At 40.3% G+C, this 18,863-nt stretch overlaps 3 protein-coding genes across 7 annotated transcripts; all 3 read right to left on the reverse strand.

Moving 5' to 3' along the window:
* Positions 1-743: 743 nt before the first annotated feature.
* Positions 744-4,759, reverse strand: si:dkey-76k16.6 (uncharacterized protein LOC566817 homolog). 4 transcript variants are annotated; one of them, XM_034681230.1, is made up of 6 exons: positions 4,712-4,759; positions 4,535-4,630; positions 4,096-4,206; positions 3,909-4,017; positions 2,147-2,273; positions 744-1,753 (listed from the first exon to the last, which is right to left on the reverse strand). In XM_034681230.1, exons 2-6 carry the CDS (start codon positions 4,604-4,606, stop codon positions 1,354-1,356), a joined length of 819 nt encoding a protein of 272 aa, XP_034537121.1. In that variant the 5' UTR covers positions 4,607-4,630; positions 4,712-4,759; the 3' UTR covers positions 744-1,353. The 4 variants fall into 4 exon arrangements, with proteins under 4 accessions (XP_034537121.1, XP_034537122.1, XP_034537120.1 ...); XM_034681231.1 differs by having other exon boundaries at positions 4,535-4,624; positions 4,712-4,735; XM_034681229.1 differs by lacking the exon at positions 4,712-4,759 and having other exon boundaries at positions 4,535-4,703.
* A 1,675-nt stretch (positions 4,760-6,434) lies between these two features.
* On the reverse strand, positions 6,435-10,925 carry si:dkey-76k16.5 (uncharacterized protein LOC566887 homolog). 2 transcript variants are annotated; one of them, XM_034682762.1, is made up of 5 exons: positions 10,392-10,925; positions 9,711-9,818; positions 8,505-8,625; positions 8,277-8,409; positions 6,435-7,162 (listed from the first exon to the last, which is right to left on the reverse strand). In XM_034682762.1, the coding sequence occupies exons 1-5, from the start codon at positions 10,464-10,466 to the stop codon at positions 6,763-6,765; spliced, it is 837 nt and encodes a 278-aa protein (XP_034538653.1). In that variant the 5' UTR covers positions 10,467-10,925; the 3' UTR covers positions 6,435-6,762. The 2 variants fall into 2 exon arrangements, with proteins under 2 accessions (XP_034538653.1, XP_034538654.1); XM_034682763.1 differs by lacking the exons at positions 9,711-9,818; positions 10,392-10,925 and adding an exon at positions 9,026-9,098.
* A 1,207-nt stretch (positions 10,926-12,132) lies between these two features.
* LOC117811734 (cystatin-like) lies at positions 12,133-15,954 on the reverse strand. Its single transcript, XM_034682169.1, has 3 exons — positions 15,661-15,954; positions 12,531-12,641; positions 12,133-12,442 (listed from the first exon to the last, which is right to left on the reverse strand). Exons 1-3 carry the CDS (start codon positions 15,859-15,861, stop codon positions 12,359-12,361), a joined length of 396 nt encoding a protein of 131 aa, XP_034538060.1. The 5' UTR covers positions 15,862-15,954; the 3' UTR covers positions 12,133-12,358.
* Between the last annotated feature and the right edge of the window lie 2,909 nt (positions 15,955-18,863).

Consider the following 18,863-nt stretch of genomic DNA (forward strand, 5'->3'; position numbering starts at 1 on the left):
CCCCATCCCCGCTGCTTCACACTCAGCTGCAAACCGTCCCAGCGCGAGCTGGAGGTCACCGCTCGATGGAGCCAATAAGGCAACATCATCTGCAAAGAGCAGAGAAGGAATCCCAAGGCCACCGAACCGGAAACCCCCCGCCACTTGGCTGCGCCTAGAAATTCTGTCCATAAAAGTTATGAACAGAACCGGTGACAAAGGGCAGCCCTGGCGGAGTCCAACCCCCACCGGGAACGAATTCGACTTACTGCCGGCAATACGAACCAGACTCTGGCTCCGACAATACAGAGACTGAATGGCCCGTAGCAACAGGAATGGCCCTCTGAAGTTAAAGATGATTATCATCATCAATGGCGTACTCAGGCTGTTTGAGGGGCAGGGGCATCTAAAATCTAACATTTCACTGCTTCATTTTAACTTGGTGTTACTTTAGTTTGTTTTTTATTTATTTGATTGTGTTTTTAATCTCTCTGTAGTGTCCTCGGGTGCTGAGAAAGGCACTTTGAAATGTATTATTATTATTATTAATAAAACATAATTCTCTGTATCTTTGTCACTAATTGTGTTGGAAATTGAATAATCAAAAAGGGAAACACAATACTGTTGATATGTTTCTATATTACTGATTACATTATAATAATTAACATAACAAAATTAACTACCATGGCAACCAGAGGGCACTCTTTAACAATATATTGACTGTATGCATTCAGGAGTATTTTTTAACATTAGATCAACAAGAGTGCAAACAAAGAACTTTTATTATTATTATTTTTACATTTTGTAAATTTGAGGTGCAACCAGACGACACTGTTTCATGCAATGTTGAATAAAAGGTCACCAGAGAAGGCACTCTGTAGTGTTTGATCTAACCCCAGAGGATCTCTTTCACACATGAGGCTCTCCCCCCCTGAGTACACCACTGATCAACATGAGTCTGAAGTAAACACAGAATTAAAAACACTCTCTTCTACACCTTCTCTGATGCAAGGTGCAGAAGTTGAATTGAAAAAGGTAAGGCAGGGCAAGGCACTGATATTTCTTTGGCACATTTCAGCAAGAAGGCAATTAAAGTGTCTCACATGAGACACATAAAAAAATATAATCATAAAAGCTACAGAGCAGCAAGACTTCAAGAGAGGATGACTGCTCTTTTGTAGTGGTTAAGAATGTTGTTCTTCTGGCCTGATTCAATTCAAGGTGGTGCAACGGCTCCACCTATCAGCTGAATGAAGACACATTAAATCACTCTGAGGGACAGTGGAGGTCAAGAGTCTTTGGGATCTATATTTTGGGGGTCAGGGGCTGAAAAGTTTGGGAACCCCTGCTCTAAAAAAAACTCTTTCAAGTCGTTTAAAGCTCATTGAACTCTAACCACATAAATCTGCAGGCAGGATCCTCAGTGAAGCCCAGGCTGGTAAAGAGCTTGTAGGAGAGCGCGTTCTCCTCCTCTATGAAGCAGTACATCGGGTATCCCTCAGCGTGGAGTCTCTTGGCCATGGTGCAGATCAGGACTTTGGCGTAACCTTTCCCTCTGTGCTCTGGCAGAGTGTACAACATGCCCATGGCACAGTTACTGTACACCAGGAGCCAGGCCACAGGCTGTCCCTCAGCATCCAGGACACAGCAGGAAGGGAAGTGTGTGACCATGTTCTGGATCATCCTCACAGCTTCAGCACACTTTCCAAACTTCCATGTTCGATTCAACAGGCTGATGTGTGATTCATCCAGAGAGCTGAGAGAGACCTCCGAGCTGAGGGAGGGCAGAGCAGAAACTGGTTTTACTCGGACTACAGGAGTTTAAATCTGGATCTGAAGATGGTTAAAAAGCGTTACATATAAGGGCCAATACAAATCAGTGAGATCAAAAATGAGTTGTAGTACCACTTTGAAACAGCAGGGGGCACAAGAAGAAAGAGCGACTGAATCTGATCCTTTCATGTCGGGTTGGAGTTGATAAATGTTGAGCAGCAGCTGATCATACTGAAATTAATGGGCCACAAAGAACGCTCTCATTGCATCCTGGGAAAACATTTCTCCATCGTCTTTAGAAGAGACGTCCAAACTGGACAAACCTCAACGCACTGCATTCAAATAAAGCCTTCAAATTAAGACGCAGCGATTAAAATCAAGATTTAAATTCTACCTGTCCACGGGGGGAAGGCTGGAAACATCCTCCAGGATCATCACGTGACACACTGCAAGCTGGCAGCTGGGAACGTTCTTCTCAGACGCCACTGCTTTAAATATCTCCGTGTGACGATGACTGCAGCCTTAGACAGAAAGATGACAGACAGACATTAAAGGGATACTTCAGTGTTTTTGAAGTGGGGTCGTATGAGTTACAGTACATTAGTGCTCCTGGTAGCCACAATGAGTGCCGGTGAGCTCTTCCCCTTTAATGAGAACATTCCCAGAGGACCGGCAGGTAAGCTAGGATATGTTCTCTGCAGACGGGGTCGCCTATTTCATGTGATTTCACTAAAGTTAAGACAATATGTTCCAGGCACTCATCACAGTGCAAATGCATGCACCAGTAGAAAACATTGGAGATCTTCAGTTTGCAGTCAGTCTTTGCTTTGGGACTATTTTCAGACGCACCTCTCAGACCGGTGTTCTTCCACTGCATGAGCACGGATACACGCCGATCAGCTGTTTGGATCAACAAGCACGTAGCAGGATCAAGTAGCGGTCTCGGTCTTTAGAGTGAATTAAACTCACTTTTCTGCACATTTAAAAGATGGAGACGTTCCTGTCTTTAACCCGGCTGTTCAAACAAGCAGACCTCCTGTAAGGCAGGGAACTCTGGATGATGAGTGATGCAGACTGGAGCCGTATGTGAGCCGCTGGGATCCTCTGATTCAGAAAGGTCCTGAAGCTGTCACTAAGTCCCTCTCCTGACAGCAGAAGCTCTCTGGGTAGACTCTGATTCACCACCAGGTAACGTGGGATCTCTCCTGCTCACTCGTTAGCACAGAACTTCCTCCCCTCTCTTCTTCTTCGTTGGTAAGTTGGGTCTGCATCTGGAGTTCTTCCTCTGTAAACTCTGGGTCATAGAGGGATCCTCTTGTGTCCACAGTAAACGGCATGTCATCGTCGCTGTCAGAATCACTCATTTCTGCAGTTTGTAGTTTTTGATCCTAAAAGTACAGACAGATCCAAACAGCTGATCGGCGTGTATCCGTGCTCATGCAGCGGAAGAACACCGGTTTGCGAAGTGCGTCTGAAAATAGTCCCAAGAGCTCCACTGTTTTCTACTGGTGCATGCATTTGCACCGTGATGAGTGTCTGGACCATATTTTCTTAACTTTAGTGAAATCACGTGAAATAGGCGACCCTGTCTGCAGAGAACATATCCTAGCTTAGCTGCCGGTCCTCTGGGAATGTTCTCATTAAAGGGGAAGAGCTCACCGGCACTCATTGTGGCTAACAGGAGCACTAATGTACTGTAACTCATACGACCCCACTTCAAAAACACTGAAATATCCCTTTAAAGTCATTGATTAGAATGTTACCTGAAGTTACACACTCCTTAAACTCTCCTAAAATGTATAATTTCAGCAAGTTTAAAGTTTCCAGTTTTCCTATTTGTTTATCAACACCTTGCTCTTAGTTAATCATATACTCATGCTGTGAGTATATAAGTATCACACACTGTAATGACTCCAGGTATCGATCTTTGCACTCTATTTTTGGAGACATGAGATGTTGCCTCATCTCTCTCAGATCCCTTGATGATATGTCGTAACAACAGGAGGACTTAGATCACAGTAGTGTGTGATACATTTGAACTTAAACTTCTTGTTATGTCTTAGGATATGATTGGAAAGCAGATCATCTGTGAATAAACTGACTTTAGAGAGCTACTCAAGAGACAATGCAAAGAAGAGAAGTGCTGATGCTATTACCAATACAGAGGTACCTGGTCCAGTCCACCACAGAAGACTTCCTCAAGGTTTCTTCTAGACGAGTTTCATCGTTTGCAAAAACCATGATGTCTTTGAAGAGGTCATTTTTCTGTATGAAAGAAAAAGAGATGCATAATGTGTGTGGGAGTTAATAAACAGCATGCATGCAGGGATTTGTGCACATTACCTGTTCACAATGTGGTCTGCAGACAAGGACACTAAAGTCAGGCCATCGGTCCACAAAGACCGTCATACGGTCTGATGTGAGTCTGTTTCTGAGCATCAAAACACCGTACACCTTCAAAACCACAAACACTTAAATCAATGATCAGATAAAGAAAGAAACGGTTTGAAATAATGAAAAACAATGCATTTAATATTTCTGATAATATTTCATTACATATTAAAGCTTTAATTGTTGCCAGAGGATGTGTCCTTGCTTCCTTGCTTCCTAGTTCTTATCTCCTTGCTCATTTTTGCACCTCGTGTGTGACCTGCCTGGCATTAAACATCCATTTGATTTTAACTTCTGAAGTAAATAACCACCTGAAAGGTGAATGTGAGTCACAGTCTGACTACAGGGATCTTCCTTCAGTTTAAATCTGAGGGGGAAAGTTTTCAGTCACCTGCAGGGATCCAGGTAAATATCTCTTCAGCTCACTCTCTGCTTCTTTCAGCTGCTCCACGTTCAGCTCCATGATCCCTTCACAGGAGCTCTGTCTCTAGATATCAGGTTATTATTCTAATTATTATTCTAATTATTATTATTATTATATAAAGTACAGTAGAGGTCCTGCTCACACCTTAGTAAAGTCAGTCTGCAGACATCCTGAAGTTTGTCGTCAGGCAGAAGAAGGTATGTGATTGGCTTGTTTGGTCACGTGGGTTAAGCAGAGGCTGCAGAGCTCCAGCTGCAGGTTCAGGGCCGCACCTACAGGACCCTCTGGTTTCTTTTTGCGACAGTTCTGATTAGATTACGGTAAATGGTAATGTTTGACACTGATAATGTTGAACATTAAAATATTAAAAATGGGGTTAGATACTGCAAATGGTACAGAAGAGGATTAGGGCCACTGAAAAAAAAAAAATAATAAGGTCCAATTTTTTTAAAATTATCATTATTATGAGAAAAATGTCAGAATTGTGACTTTAATCTCAGAATAATTATAATAATAAAAAATTGGACCTTATTTATATATTTTAGTGGTCCTAATCCTCTTCTGTAAAATGGCAACAAGGGTCGTATGAATGCAGTCTTCGGTCTGCAGATGTTTCAAGTCAGGAAGATTACAAAACAAAAACAGAGCAGATCTTTACAAAGAGCTTTATGTCACTCTTCACCTAACCAGAGCTCAGAGGTCTGTGTGTGCTCAGCTGAGATGTGGTCTCCTTCCTCTGGCATTAGAGACAGGTCTCTTCCCCTCTGTTCCAGAGGAGGACAGAAAGTGTTCTCTGTGTGATCTGGAGGAAGTTAAAAATGAAATGCTCTTTTTATTCTACTGTCCTTCATATCATGATCTCAGGCGCCTCCTTTTCAACAAAATATCAGAAAACTGTCCTGATGTTGTTTTGCATGTCTGATGAAGATAGACTTCCCTTCCTGTTTACTCACAAAGTGTTCCAGTTTGCTCAGTTTGTGTTAAATGCTGTTCAGCAGAGAAGGAGCACACACTGTCTGATTCTGTTGTTGTCAATGTCAAATGTCTGAAGTGTACCTCTGTGCTCTTTAATTACTTTAGGTCATTGTTGCATGTGCAGGATGTAACTGCTCTTATTTCTTCTTCTTCTTCTCATGTTGTAGCTCCTGTTTTGTTTTTGTAGAGTCTTGTAAGTCCATTTGGGCTGGGCACCTTCATGGTGCATGACACGATGAATAATAAATAGAATAAACTACAAACATGAATAATAAAACAACGAGGCATTCAAGCCTTTTTCTTTCCTTCCCTCATACCTTTCAGAAACTTTTATTTATTGTCCCTGGTGAGGGAACAAAACACGGATCGAAGTCAAGAGGCAACCACTGGTATAAAAATATGAGTCCAATGTGGAAGTGTTAAAAACTGCAGTTCATGGAGGATCCGCTTGAAGCTGGCTCCAGAAGTACCAGAAACCACACACACACCAATTCAAAGAAGCCAGAAATAAACATGTTTACAGCCTGGTTCAAAAGATGAGTGGAGTCTGGATAGATCATAATGTAGTAATTTCAAAGATATTGAGATTAGGAGTCTTCCAATGAGAGGCACAGCTGACTTGATTGACAGGCGGGAACACTGTAGCTGTTGGCGAGGAGGCTCAAAGCCCCGCCTCTTTACATCACTATCGCTCCACAGCAGCAACATGGTTTCTAACACATTCACATGGGCTTCGTATTTTGGGACTGGAGGCTGCTGCTTGGTCCACATGCATGGAAGCCGTAATTTCCCTATGCTCTCTTTATGAGCGTGCAAGGGAGCGTTCCATTCTAGAGTTTTACTGCAAAGTATTCCCATTTCTACGCACTGTACCTTTAATGCAACGACATGATGAATCAACAAAGCTTCATTTTATTTCAGTCGGACGTCATCACGTATGAAACAGTGGAGCGATGGTGTTTGAAGCTTCTTTACTTCCATCATAATTACATTAAACATAATTACAGACTTTTTCAGGCATTGCTTCAAATATGAGCTTCAAACACATTCATTAAACATGATGTACAGTTTGTCATTTAATGACTTCAAAGAGTAAAATTACTTTTTTTAAAAGTTGAACAAGCCAAAAACAAAAAGTGCATTTTATCACATTGTATGATTTTTGGACGATATGTCAGCGATACGTTCAAGGACTGTAAAAAGAACTGAAGGTAGTGAAGTCAGAAGTTGAACTCAAACCACCCAGCTCTGTACGAGGGATCCTCAGTGAAGCCCAGGTTCTTAAACAGCTTGTAGGAGAGCGCGTTCTCCTCCTCTATGAAGCAGTACACCGGGTATCCCTCAGCGTGGAGCTTTCTGGCCATGGAGCGGATCAGGACTTTGGCGTAACCTTTCCCTCTGTGCTCCGGCAGAGTGTACAGGATACCCAGGGCGCAGTAATCGTACAGCAGGATCCAGGACACGGGCTGACCCTGATCGTCGGTGATGCAGCAGGACGGGAAGTTACTGATGAGGTTTTTAATGTTTCTGAAGCCCTGCTCGTTGTTCCCAAACTTCCAGGTTTGATTCACCAGCTCAGTGTGGGACGGGTCCAGGGAGGAAACCCTGGATTCAAGCTCACTGTGGAGAAACAGGAAAAGACAACGTCCCATTCGTCTGTCGTATTCCTGTCCTTAGAAAGTGATCATGACGCTTTGTCTGAACTCTGGAGCTCTCAGTATAAACATGCATCAGTCCTCTTAAAAGTAGGGATGGAGGGATATACAGTTGTGCTCATAAGTTTACATACCCTGGCAGTATTTGTGATTTCTTGGCCATTTTTCAGAGAATATGAATGATAAGAGAAACACTTTTCTTGCTCTCATGGTCAGTGGTTGAGTGAAGCAATTTATTATCAAACACCTGTGTTGTTATTTGTGTAGTAATGGCTTTCTTCTGGTGACTCCACCATGCAGCCTATTTTCCTTCAAGTGCTTCCTTATTGTGCATCTTCAAACAGCCACACCACTTTCTTCAGAGAGTCCTGTACTTCAGCTGAAGTTATTTGTGGGTTCTTCTTTGCATCCAGAACAATTTTCCTGACTGTTGTGGCTGAAATGTTTGTTGGTCTACCTGACTGTGGTTTGGTTTCAACAGAATCCCTCATTTTCAACTTCTTAATTAAAGTTTGAACACTGCTGATTGGCATTCTCAAGTCCTTGGATATCCTTTTATATCCTGTTTTATACAGTTCAGTTACCTTTTCCTGCAGATCCTCTGACAATTCTTTAGCTTTCCCCATGACTCAGAATCCAGAAACGTCAGTGCAGCACTGGATGAAACATGTAAGGGTCTGTCAGGAGCCCAGAAACTCACTGACCCTTTATACACACACTGATTACAAGCAGACAGATCACAGGTGAGGATGGTGACCTTTAATAGCCATTCAAACCTGTTTGTGTCATGATGTGTGCATGTTCCAACATCACCAGGGTATGTAACCTTCTGATCAGGGTCATTTGGGTAGTTTCTGTTGTCAGTATGATTTAAAAAGAGTAAACACAGTTGTTTGACTATAAATGGCTTCACCCAACCACTGACCATGAGTGAAAGAAAAGTGTTCCTCTTATCTTTTATATTCTCTGAAAAATGGCCAAAAAATCTTCCAGGGTATGTAAACTTATGAGCACAGCTGAATGGTGGGTTTCCTAATAAAGGACACCTCACCAGGCGTCATCCCTTTCTCAGACTCTACCTGTCAATGTCTGCCGTGATCAGACTGCTGATGTCCGGTAAATACATCAGATGCACCAAAGTGAATCCTTTGTTGTTGACTTCTCTCTCTGCAGACACTTCTTTGAGCATCGAGGCGTGTGAGAAGTCGAATCCTGCAGGAGAACATCATGCATGACGCATCGTTAGGATTTGATTTTCTACGGGGGAAACATTTGAAAAGAAAATGAAGACACTTGTTCTTTTTCACCTCCGATGAGGAAGTAAGTACTCCAGTCGATTGCATTCTCCTCTGCCAGCATTCTCCTCAAGATCTGCTCATCCATGCTGTAGTACGTCACCTTCTTCATGAACTCCAGGGCTCGCCTGTTCTGTGAGGTAAACACAAAGTTTACTGACTAAAAGCTGGGGTTATCATTTCATCCTGAATGCAGCTAAGCCTTCATGCAACTCAACAACAGAGTTAGGAGTCTGAATGTGGGAGAGTTTAGATTACATAACTTTTAACCCTATGAGTCCCAGAAGTGTCCTCAGGTTTGTTGCAGAATTCATGTTTTCATTATCAAAAAATGATTGATCCAAAAGGTCAGAAACTAAATTAATAAGTTGGGGGAAAGGTTTACTGTCTTCACTTTCTGTAACAGGCTGCATGTTGGAGGTTGGATCCAGGAAGTCCTTTGGAAAGGGCAACTCACAGCAGGGTCTCTATTGTGTCACGTCGCTATAGCGTCTCTGTAGCCAGAAATCAAGATTGCAAGAAGTTTCACTTACACATAGGATGGCAAAGGGGTGGGACATTTCCAGTAAATCTCCATGGGAAGATAAGCTGGAGAATATTGGAAATATTTGAAATTGGAAACATTTCATGAGAATTAAGGGAATTAACTGTGAATTGAGGGTAATTTAATGTAGCTCTAACAAAAGTTCAGACAGGAAGACTATAAAGCAATCACAGCAGTTGTTTCCTCTTCCCCCGCTTCCAGCTGCACACTCCAGAGCTGTCATTGGTTAATCAGCAGCGGCGTCATCCAATAGCTGAGTGGCACACCCTTATCATCAGCCTATCAACTATCTGCTGTCTTTTTAAATGTGTCTCTCTCTCCAGCTAGTTCCTTCTTGCATTGATAGTGCGCACCCCTCCACCTCCACATCTCCACCTGGTCTCTGCAAAGTCTTCAACTCCTAGAATTCATCAACCACCACCACCAGAGTCTGGACTCTAGGGGGATTTCTTCAGCTGCCAAATTCACACATCCTATGCTCACAACATGATCCCCATAGAGTCTTTACGCCAAAGATTTCTGTCAAGTTCCATCATTCATTCAGTTTTAATAAATAACCTTTAATATTCAAATTGTGTCTCTCCTGATTGAAATGGAAAGGGAGTAGCTTTAAACAAATTCCCCATGTGTTAAAACTACAAGTAACTTAATTTTCCAGTGGGCAGTGAACTCACCTTGGGGTCAGGTCTGCAAATGATGACCTTAAAATCTGGCCAGGTGTCGACAACCACCTCCAAGGTAGATGGTTTGTTTCTGTTGATACCATGTAGGAAACCATAGACCTTAAAAAAGAAATAATAATAATAATTAAAAAAAAAAGTAATAAGAAAAATTATATACATTAAATAAATATTTACTATAACGGTTTATTAAAAAGAAAACATTTCATTATGTACAAATTAATATTATTTCTGTAATTTATTTGGAATAACTCGGACGATTCACGTAACATTTGGGCAGGTGGGAAATCCGAAACTTGAAATATTTATAATTCCTCATCATTAAGAATCTTCATTGAAATAATTTAATAATGAACTTAATATTTATATTTATTCAGTCCACTAAACACCTGTCTGAAAAGTTGATCCTTATCAAACCATAAACAGACTTTAAATAACATGTCTACCTATATGCTGCATTCACGTGCTGCTCTTCCCCTTATAGAGAAGATGGGAAATTTCAAACTCGCTGTGTTCACCAGCCTCTGATCAACATTATTTAAGCGTTACATTAAATGTGTTGTATTTTGATGACATGCAGAAAACCACACAGCTAAAATAATCAATGTGTATGAATACTAAAGCTGTAGAAGTATAACTGCCTCTTTAAAAACCATCTTAATGTCTGATCTTTACCTTCAAACTCTTTGGAAAGTGTTGTAACAGAACTTCTTCGGCGGTTTGTATCTCGTCTTTGTTGAGGACCTTCATGTTAGTGAATATGTTTCAATAATAAACAGTTTGTCCTCAACCTGTAAAGGTTTCCTGCTCAAAGTTTTAAGAGTTTCTGTTAAAGATTGACAGCTGGAGAAATCCCAGTCACATGCTGCGTTCAGGTGCTCCTTGGACAGCCTGCTACTAGCTGCTAGCTGTGTTAGCGAGATTTGAAATCAGCGTGGATGCTACATTTTAAAAGAAGGAATTAAAAAGACTGAATACGAAGGAGAACAAGAAGCCCCATTCAGTATGTTAAAAAAAAAACACAAATTAAATAAAGCACGCCAAGTCATGTTTTTCAAACATTTCTCACGTAGTTTTTACGATGCCCACCGTAGATGTACAACTAATAATTTAAATAATGTTTTAATCAATATGTTCAATCAAGTCATCTAATCATCTGCCATAACTTTTCCTGATTTCTCCCCGTTGTTCCTTCTTAAGGGAGACTTGTATAAATATAAGTTTGTTTTTCCCGATTATTCGTAGAGCAAGTGAATGCGCCGTGCATTCGTTGGCGGAAGATTCGACTACTTCCTGTCAGAACACCAAAATAAAAGCCTGAATTTGTCTTCGTTTTATCTTTTTTGAAAATTTCTTTTTTAATTTTGGATTATTTTAACATATTTAAGTCGAATGAACATTAACACACTTATTAAATGTTGTGGCTTGATAATAATAATCTGCTTTTCCTGAAAAATTGCCCACAAAATGTAGTTTTTCCACTTGATTGTAGTCGAGTACAGGGGTGTGAACGTCACATTAAAACCATTGTCAAAAATAACTTTTCAGTTTTTAATATGTGAGACAAGTCATTGCAAAACCACTCAAAAAGAAAAAGAAACACAACTACAGTCTGCACTGTAAAAACTTTACACCTGCATTCCAGGAACCTTGGTGTAGTCTTAGACTCAGACCTTAATTTCAGCAGCCACATTAAGACCATTACAAAGTCAGCCTATTATCACCTTCAGAATATATCAAGGGTTAAAGGACTCATGTCTCAGCAGGATGCAGAAAAACTGGTCCATGCATTTATCTTTAGCAGACTAGACTACTGTAACGGGGTCTTTACAGGACTCCCTAAAGTCCATCAGAGGACTGCAGCTCATACAGGATGCTGCTGCTCGAGTCCTAACAAGGACCAACAAAGTAGACCACATCACTCCAGTTCTTAGATCTCTACACTGGCTTCCTGTCTGTCAGAGAATAGACTTTAAAATCCTGCAGATGGTTTATAAAGACCTGAATGGTTCAGGCTGATCTGCTGCTACTGTATGAACCATCTGGACCTCTGAGGTCATCAGGTACTGGTCTGCTTTCAGTCCCTAGAGTCAGAAGGAAACATGGTGAAGCAGCGTTTAGTCATTATGCTCCACATATCTGGAACACACTCTTATACAACAAGACTTATTTATTTCCCTCTGCCTTCCTATCTTAGATTATTTTAACCCACTTTAAATTAAAATTTTAATGTAATCTTTAATATATTTCTAATTTTTCTTTTCTGTTTTATTATATTTGTCATTTTAATTGTGTTCTTTTATGCTTGTCTGAATGTCTCCAATGCTTTTAATGTTTTAATGTAAAGCACATTGAGTTGCCCTCATGTATGAAATGCACTTTACAAATAAAGCTGCCTTGCCTTGCCTTGCATTCATTACCTCATAAGTTCAGCCCAGTTTATTGTTATGTGGTTGTTTTAATGATTAAACATTACAAAGTTTCTTCTGTCACAATGCACAGGATATTTCAACATCTGCAGCATTGACCTTATTCAACATGATCAAAACTAAGATACAGTTTAAAGGAATAAGAAGTTCTCTGTTTGAAGGTGATTCTGAAAAAAAAACTCAGAGCACAGAATCTCTTCCCATGCAGTCCTCTTACGAGCACGATGTATGCTGCACCGTTATGGGGTCAGGGGTCATCCACTCGCGGACCCACACTTCGAATGTGCACTCAAACAGCTGAGGAAGAAAACAGAGAACACATTTTATGTATACATCATCAGTAGCTTAGGAGCTTAGGTTGTTGTTATCTTTATTAAGTAAGTACCTGAGCCTTTTCTGGGTCCTCATTGATGGCACACTGTACAGCTGTAGTGGGATTCCTGCAGGAGGTGCTGGCCATGATCACTTTTATTCTGTACAGAAGGCCCTCCACCACCTGTTAGGGAAAGACCGATTCAATCAAGGGAATGTCATGAAAACAGACATTTATAAACATGTGCAATCATCAGCTGATCGTTGAGTCACACCTGCAAACACATAAAGAATCATTGACAATCGCCACAACAAGAACCAACCATGGCGGCCCAGTTTTTAGGTTATGGGGTTGAATCTAGAGTCCTGTTATCATGTTTGTTCTCATCTGTTCCAGTTGAGACTGCCAGGAGACACAAGGACAACATTTGGGGCGAAAACACCCCCCGTGTGAAAGACAAGCTCAGCAGACATATAAAGCTGCAGGAGGACGCCAGACTCACCTAACAAAGTTCCTCACAGGAGCTTTAATCTATTTTTTTAATGTATTGTATTGTTACACAGAATTGAGTTCATCTCTATTAAATAATCTGGGGCATCTCTATGTGTGAGTCCTCTTTGAAGTTAGGGTTAAAGTGTCTACAAATAATCAGATTTAAAGGTCAACATGTTTTTCTTTATCTAACACACCTCCAAGGTCAACAGATCATCCTCTACAGTCATGGCCAAACGTTTTGAGAATGACACAAATATTACATTTTCACAAAGTCTGCTGCTTCAGGGTTTTTAGGTGTTTTTGTCAGATGTTTCTATGGTATAATGAAATACAATTAGAAGCATTTCATAAGTATCAAAAGCTTTTATTGAGAATTTCACAGAATTCATGCAATAAGTCAATATTTGCAGTGTTGGCCCTTCTTTTTCAAGACCTCTGCAATTCTCCCTGGCATGCTGTCAATCAACTTCTGGACCAAATCCTGACTGATGGCAGTCCATTCTTGCATAATCAATGCTTGGAGTTTGTCTGAATTTGTGGGTTTTTGATTGTCCACCCGCCTCTTGAGGATTGACCACAAGTTCTCAATGGGATTAAGATCTGGGGAGTTTCCTGGCCAAGGGCCCAAAATCTTAATGTTTTGTTCCCCGAGCCATTTTGTTCTGACTTTTGCTTTATGGCAAGGTGCTCCATCATACTGGAAAAGGCATTCTTCATCACCAAACTGCCCTTGGATGGTTGGGAGAAGTTGCTCTCCGAGGACGTTCTGGTACCATTCTTTATTCATGGCTGTGTTTTTAGGCAAGATTGTGAGAGAGCCCACTCCCTTGACCGAAAAGCAACCCCACACATGAATGGTCTCAGGATGCTTCACTGTTGGCAAGAGACAGGACTGATGGTAGCGCTCACCTCGTCTTCTCCGAACAAGACTTTACCCCAGTCCTCAGCAGTCCAGTCCCTGTACCTTCTGCAGAATATCAGTCTGTCCCTGATGTTTTTACTGGAGAGAAGTGGCTTCTTTGCTGCCCTCCTTGACACCAGGCCTTCCTCCAAAAGTCTTGGCTTCACTGTGCGTGCAGATGCACTCACACCTGCCTGCTGCCATTCCTGAGCAAGCTCTGCACTGGCGGTGGCCCGATCCCGCAGCTGTAACACCTTCAGGAGACGGTCCTGGCGCTTGCTGGACGATTGACTGAGGTGCAATCTTACTCGCTGCTATAAACTTCCCTGTTAGGCCCTTTTTGTGCAATGCAATGATGGCTGCACGTGTTTCCTTGCAGGTAACCATGGCTAACAGATGAGGAACAATGGTGTCATGCACCATCTTCCTTTTAAAGTGTCCAGTCACTCAATCATGACAGATTGATCGCCAGCCTTGTCCTCATCAACACCCACACCTGTGTTAATGTGTGTGACACCTGTGTGTCATTGAAATGATGTTAGCTGGTCCTTTTGTGGCAGGGCTGAAATGCAGTGGAAATGTGTTTTTGGTGATAAAGTTCATTTTCAAGGCAAAGAGGGACTTTGCAATTAATTGCAGTTGAGCTGATCACTCCTCGTATATGCAAATTACCATTATAAAAACTGAAACAGCAGACTTTGTGCAAATTAACAGTTGTGTCATTCTCAAAACTTTTGGCCATGACTGTACATGAGATGTTATTTTTACTCTCCTGGATACAGGTATATCCATCCATAGGTCTATTTCAACTGCCAAACCTGATATCTGAGCCTTTCAGAAATCCCCTTCATTCATCTTTCTAGAATTAACTTTTCTTTAATATCTGAAAATTAATTTATTTGACAAAATACCCTTATTTCTAATAGTTGTAATTTGAACTACTCATATCAGGAATGAAAAACAATCAAATAAATGTAACATGTCATTTTGTATGTTCTAAATATTTACTGTCAGTTAGGATAAATAATTTGCATCTCTGTAAAATACAGTTTTATATTTCTCCTGATGATGATTCTTATTTTTTATTATGATATCAGATTTTAAAATTAGGACTATGGAAGACATACAGTGACTATATCCAAAATATACATTCTGGATATTATTTCTTTATTTTCAAAGATGTTTATTTGAATTTTTACACATTAGATAGAGAAGATTAATGTAAACAAATTAGGCAAGTGATGTTTTTCTCTCTTAGAAGAAAACAAACTAAGTAGATCAGTGAAGGAATGAAAAAAACAATAATAATAAATGATCATTTAAATTTAATAATAATAAAGTAATAGTGGAAATACAATACAATAAATAGGTTAATATTAAAAAAATAATAAAAATAATTAAGAAACAATGCACTCAGCTTTATTGAAGTGGATCTTGGAACTGCAGGGTTTTTATAATTTCAAAGACAGGCTGTCATATTCTAAAGAACTGGTTCGTGGATCAGCACAGTGAATGTTTGATCTTTTCTAGTCTGTTAAAATGAAGACCTGATCCAACCCTCATAGGATGGAGGAGAGGCAGACTTCCAGCAAGACTTATAATATATCTTAAATCTAGGTTTGACTTGGGGAAATAAAGTTTCAGATATCATGTAATATAATTTCTGTCACTTCTTGTGAATATCTTTAATTCACATTAGAACATATGAGGCTCTTACATGAGGAGTGTGTTTGGATCTAATGTTAAAATGACTCTGCTTATACAACCTGATAACTTGTATGCAAATGTAACCCAGACCTGACTTACCTGACTCTCCACTTTGATCACCTGCTGCACCGTGGTGAGGCACATGTTGTTGCTCTGCCTGTTGTGTTGTTCCACAGCTGCCTGCAGAGCTTTCCGAGCTCCCACATCTTTCATGCTTATTTCTGTGACGCCTCCGACCATTGAGCCTGAAGTCAGAGCGACAACAGCCGCAAGAATGAAGAGTATAATCCTGGACTTCATCTTCCTGTGACCGCTCACCTGAAGTGACTAATGAAGGCTTTAAGGTTTCCTCCCTACAGGTGAAAACACATGACGTTATTGTTGTCTGCTGGGAGTGGCTCACCTCAGCTGAACATTAAAGGTCCCTGAACCTGTCCCAGCATTCAGCTGCTCTTTGGGATGAAGTGGGAATTCCACATACTCACAGAAATGAACACTTTAGGTTATACTACGGTGGCTGGGAAGAGCAATGCAAACACTTTTACAAAGTTGGAGACAAATTTACATTTTGGAAAACATTTTAACATTTTATAAAACAAATTCACAAAATCAGAAACACTTTTACAAGCAGTGAGACATTTTTGAAAATGTGCAACAGCCAGGAAATTAATTTATATTTATATTTATATTTATATAGTCTCAGGTCCTCCTCTTCCACCCAACTCACCCTCCCACCTGCTCGCTTGACCACCATGGGGTCGAGGGCCTTCAGCCACTCGCCCCCCCCGCCTCTGGAGCTCTCTCCCCCTGGATGTACAAAATTCCACCTCTCCCACCACCTTCAAATCTCGCCTCAAAACTCACCTTTTCCACCAAGCCTACTCACTTTCACTTTTTTTTGGTAAGGCAAGGCAGCTTTATTTGTATAGAGCATTTCATACAGGAGGGCAACTCAATGTGCTTTACATTAAACATTAAAAGCATTGGAAACATTCAGACAGGCATAAAAAGACAGATTAAATTTACAAATATAATAAAACAGAAAAGAAAAGGAAAATTAGAAATATGTTAAAAATTACATTTTTAATTTAAAGTGAGTTAAAATAATCTAAGATAGGAAGGCAGTGTTAAATAAAAAGGTCTTAATCTTTGATTTTAAAGAGGTGAGAGTTGGAGCAGACCTGCAGCTTTCAGGGAGTGTGTTCCAGATATGTGGAGCAGAATGACTAAACGCTGCTTCACCATGTTTCCTTCTGACTCTAGGGACTGAAAGCAGACCAGGACCTGATGATGACCTCAGAGGTCCAGATGGTTCATAAAGTAGCAGCAGATCAGCCTAAACCATTCAGGTCTTTATAAACCATCAGCAGGATTTTAAAGTCTATTCTCTGACAGACAGGAAGCCAGTGTAGGGATCTAAGAACTGGAGTGATGTGGTCTACTTTGGTGGTCCTTGTTAGGACTGGAGCAGCAGCATTCTGTATGAGCTGCAGTCCTCTGATGGACTTTTTAGGGAGTCCTGTAAAGACCCCGTTACAGTAGTCTAGTCTGCTAAAGATAAATGCATGCCGGGTAATAAGCCAGATACATTATCCCTTACTTAACCCTTTTCCTCTTTTTGATTCAGACTGATAAGAGAACACCTCTAAATGCCTTCCAGCCAATCACAACTATATCTGATTTGGAATTTCAAAATAAAAACCATTGCAAATTTAGCATATACATTTATTTTGAAATTCCAAATCTTCTGTTCAAACTTTTTCACAAAACTGTGTCAAGAAATTAAAGTCGGTTTGAAATTAAAAGGATATATATCAAAATCTTTAAATTTAATTTGGATGTAAAGGGTCGATGGATTAAATCTTTTTTTAACATTTTAATATTGAAAAATGTTCCATGTAATAGTCTATGAAAATAATTGAAGATAAGTAAAGATAACAAAAATACCGTACTGATCACCCATTGGAGGAACATTTGTTATTATGGTTATATTAGATAGATTGTTTACTTTATGCACAGAGAAAAACACTCAGTAGTTTATATGGTTTTTGTCCTTTTTATACCCAGTCATGTTACTAACCTGTTGCAACTTAACATCATCAGCTGAGCTGGGAGGTGTTCCTCCAGGTGTGTTTTTTTTTCTTACATCACAACTTATTACCAGGGGCGCCGCCAGGGCTTTTGGGCCCCATGAAAAAATACCACATTAGGCCCCATATATGTCTTGTAATATACCATTTATAAAAACATCATAATCAAAGTTACAACAGCCTTTAATAATGAATGCACAACAGAAAAGAGCAGCACTTAATCAGGCAGAATAATGGATCTATAATGCTGTTCTGTATCAGCAACGCTACATTTGATACTTTATTGTGTTCAAGTTTATTAATTAGAATTATTAAGAGGTTAAAGCTACTTTAACAAATTGCCCAAAATTCAGCCAGCATCAAAATATCTGATTGTAAGTTATTATTTAAGTAATCTCTGTGACATTAAAACAGACTAAATCACTCAATGCTTCAACCTGCCAAGCATCCAAAACAAACTATAGGCTGTAGCTTATGTAGCTTAGCATTAGCTTTGTTTTTATAGGCTTTTGTAATAGTACAGATAGAGAGAGAAACAAGAGATTCCCACAGACCCCCTTCAATAATGCTAATTGACATGCTACGTTGCTCACCTTCTTGTTCATTGGGTTGGGGGGAGCTGTGGGGAGACCTGCTGACATATCAGCTGCTGAGTCTGGCAGGGAGGGCGGGGAAACCCATTTAGTAGAATTAGCTCAAATGTAGTTCATCTCTTTGTGGACATCAAACTAGCAAACAGGTTGATTTGAACCACTCAAAGACTATCACAACTTTTACTGGAGGAAAACTGGGTGACATACTGTCACCCTTTCTTCTCTCTCCTCTCTCTCTCTCTCTATATATATATATATCTTTCTCTTTCTCTCTCTCCTTCTTTCCCTCCTTTTCTGGGACCCAGACTTTGTCTTTCCAGACATTTTAGCCGCCTTTAGCGGACTCTGTGCAACTTCTGTCTGACTGCAGCACAGCTGATGAACACGAGTCAGGCTGGGCTTTTTCTTTAAATGACCTTATTCTGAATGAAATATTAATTATGATTTATTTTTTAAATTTAAATTATTATTTTGGTCCCCCTGTCAGTCATGGGCCCTTAGAATCCTCCTAACCTTTCCCCCCTATACGGCACCACTGCTTATTACAATGAACATTTCGCCCCATAACTGTCTTTCACTTTAGATGGAAGTCTTCAAACTCAAAGAATAAAACACAAAA

Source organism: Notolabrus celidotus, chromosome 4, assembly GCF_009762535.1.
Source record: "Notolabrus celidotus isolate fNotCel1 chromosome 4, fNotCel1.pri, whole genome shotgun sequence".
NCBI classification, from domain to species: Eukaryota; Metazoa; Chordata; class Actinopteri; order Labriformes; family Labridae; genus Notolabrus; species Notolabrus celidotus.